Genomic DNA, 2498 nt, shown 5'->3' with positions numbered 1-2498 from the left:
TGTGATGAGCTACATGTACAGATGAAATTTCCAACGGAATTTCGTTTGCAGCAGTTGGAGAGGCAATGGCAGAATGGATATCGTGTCTATATTCGACCAATCTTGCGGTACAAAATCCTTTTTGTGCACACAGCTTTTGCTACTATTACAAGGCCGTAACAGGAAGTAGCAACGAACATCACAGATTCACAGGAGAGGGAAAGGGAACCTTAACTGGAGCAGCAGCAGCAGCAACAATGGATGATTTGATGAGGGAGGACGATGGTGGACGAGAAGAATACCCAAAATGGTCAGGGAGAACCTTCCAAGATTCCCCCGGCAGCCCAGTTCCATCGATCCTGACCAGTGCTGGATTTGGAAGCGCGGTGGTGCAAGAAGTGGATCGAGATCCGTGTTGGGAGGTCGCGGCGGTCACGATGACGGCGGGGCGGCGAGCGGCTGCGGCTGCGGCAAGGCGACGAAGGGGTGCTGCAGCAGCTGCGCGGCAGAGAGGCGGTTGGCGGGGTTCTTCTGCAGGCAGCAGGCGATGAAGCCCCGGAACTCGGGCGAGGCAGTGGCGGGGGACGGCTCGGGCGGGTCGGAGTAGCAGATGGCGACCATGAGCGCGGCCCAGTCGCCCTGGCGGCCGAGGTTCTCGCCGAAGGGGAACCTGCCGAGGTAGAACTCGAGGATGCTGAGGCCGAAGCTCCAGATGTCGCCGGCGTAGCCGTCGTAGGCGCCGTCGTTGATGTCGGTGTTGATGCGCTCGGGGCTCATGTAGGCGATGGTGCCGACGGAGGAGTTGCAGGGGTCCATGGTCTGGTTCAGGATGCGGCCCACCCCGAAGTCGGCGATCTTGACGCGGCGCGCCGAGTCGATGAGCAGGTTGGAGGGCTTGATGTCGCGGTGCACGATGTGGCGGCGGTGGAGGTACGCGATGCCGGAGAGCACCTGGCGCGCCACGTGCGCCAGGAAGGGCTCGTCGGCGATGCGGCGGCCGTCGAGGGAGCCGCCGTCCATGTACTCGAGCAGGATCTGCAGCTCGCCGCCGCGCTCGTACATGCCGTGGCAGCGCACGACGGCCGGGTGCTCGGCGGTGCGCAGGATGGCGATCTCCCGCGCGATCTGGCGCCGCACCGCGTCGTCGTGGTTCCCGTAGAGCACCTTGAGCGCGTAGCAGCGGCCCGTGGCGCGGTGCCGCACCATCCACACGGTGCCGCCCGCGCCGCTGCCGACCCGGCGCACGCGCTCCAGCTCGTGGAGCGGGGGCGGGGGCGGGGCGGCCGCGGGCGGCGCCACGAGCGGCTGGGCGAGGCCGGCGCCGGTGGGGGGAGCGGCGGTCGGGGGCGGGAGCGGGAGCGGGACGGCGAGCGAGGAGGAGACGTCCGGGCGCTGCGGCATCGGGAGGGTGAGATCCGGGCGGCGGCGCGGGCGGCCCGGCGTGCCCGGCTGGGCCGGGAGGCTGCCGCCGGCCGGACGCATGGCTCCCGAGTGGGGACTGCTGCTGGTGCCGGGTAGCGGGGATTTGTCTGGTTGCGCGCGCCGTCTGTTTGATGGGGGATCGGGTTTGTTGGGGGAGGCGACCTGTCCTGTACCGAGGGTGGGAGTGGGAGAGGACAGCAAGCCGGAAGCGTGCTGCGCGCGTCGGACGGAAGGGCCGCCGCTGCTTCTTGGGCTCGGAGAAAAAGCGGGGAAAATGTCACTGTCTCTCGCGCCAGGTTAGATCACGTCCCTTTCCGTCCAGAAGGGAAAAAAGCTCACGTTTCTACCTGCAGCGAGCGCCATGGCGTCTCGGACCTAAGAAAAGGACCTCCGTGTGGCATTGTTGGGCTTTGAGTGACTTTTTATGATGATTGTCCTCTTAAAAATATCGCGTCGTTGAATTATGGTTGGCGGTACAGTCACTTTGATCTCAAACTGTCCAGAGACCCATGTGTTCGGTACTGATAGTGTGCTCGTCGCCAAATCTGGCACACATGGACATGAAGGATGGATTATCGGGCGGATGTCCTACATTTCATTTGTGGTGACGGGTGCACAAACCCTCAGTAATCGTGGGACGATTCAATAGACTCCCTCTTCGATGTTTTACCCTTTATTGTTCAACAAATCATACGAATTCCCCTCCTCCTCTAAGATTGTAAAACTACGAGAGCAGAAGGAAGGGACAAGCGCCGGGCAATTTGACCCAGTGGAGGCGATCGACTGCTCGAGCACCGCAATGAACCTTTTCATAACACGCTAGTCACGTCACGGTAAAGTCCAAGCTCTCAATGCAGGACCTATGTTGCATCGCTGGAATTTCTTGAGATTATGAGTAACTTTTATATTTTACCCTTATAATTATCACTGACTTTTGGTGGACGCTACAATCACCATGGTCCTCAAGCTCTCAATGCAACTATTTTGGCCCCCTAAACTCTTGGAAGTGCTAAACTTTGGTCGAGGTCATGGTTTGTGACCAAATCTTGCACACGTGAATATGAACAATGAATTGCCCACCACTGGTCTACGGCAAC

General features: G+C 60.3%; 1 protein-coding gene across 1 annotated transcript; it reads right to left on the bottom strand.

The window, feature by feature from the left end:
- Positions 1–270: 270 nt before the first annotated feature.
- LOC119330653 (mitogen-activated protein kinase kinase 5-like) lies at positions 271–1538 on the bottom strand. The gene has a single exon (XM_037603771.1). The coding sequence runs from the start codon at positions 1459–1461 to the stop codon at positions 412–414; it is 1050 nt and encodes a 349-aa protein (XP_037459668.1). The 5' UTR covers positions 1462–1538; the 3' UTR covers positions 271–411.
- Positions 1539–2498: the final 960 nt, after the last annotated feature.

Source organism: Triticum dicoccoides, chromosome 7A (assembly GCF_002162155.2).
Source record: "Triticum dicoccoides isolate Atlit2015 ecotype Zavitan chromosome 7A, WEW_v2.0, whole genome shotgun sequence".
NCBI classification, from domain to species: Eukaryota; Viridiplantae; Streptophyta; class Magnoliopsida; order Poales; family Poaceae; genus Triticum; species Triticum dicoccoides.
This window is presented reverse-complemented; position numbering and strand designations above follow the sequence as displayed.

Bases quoted from the DNA above. Each gene is read 5' to 3' on its own strand.
- LOC119330653 (XM_037603771.1), bottom strand. From the start codon at position 1,461: ATGCGTCCGGCCGGCGGCAGCCTCCCGGCCCAGCCGGGCACGCCGGGC.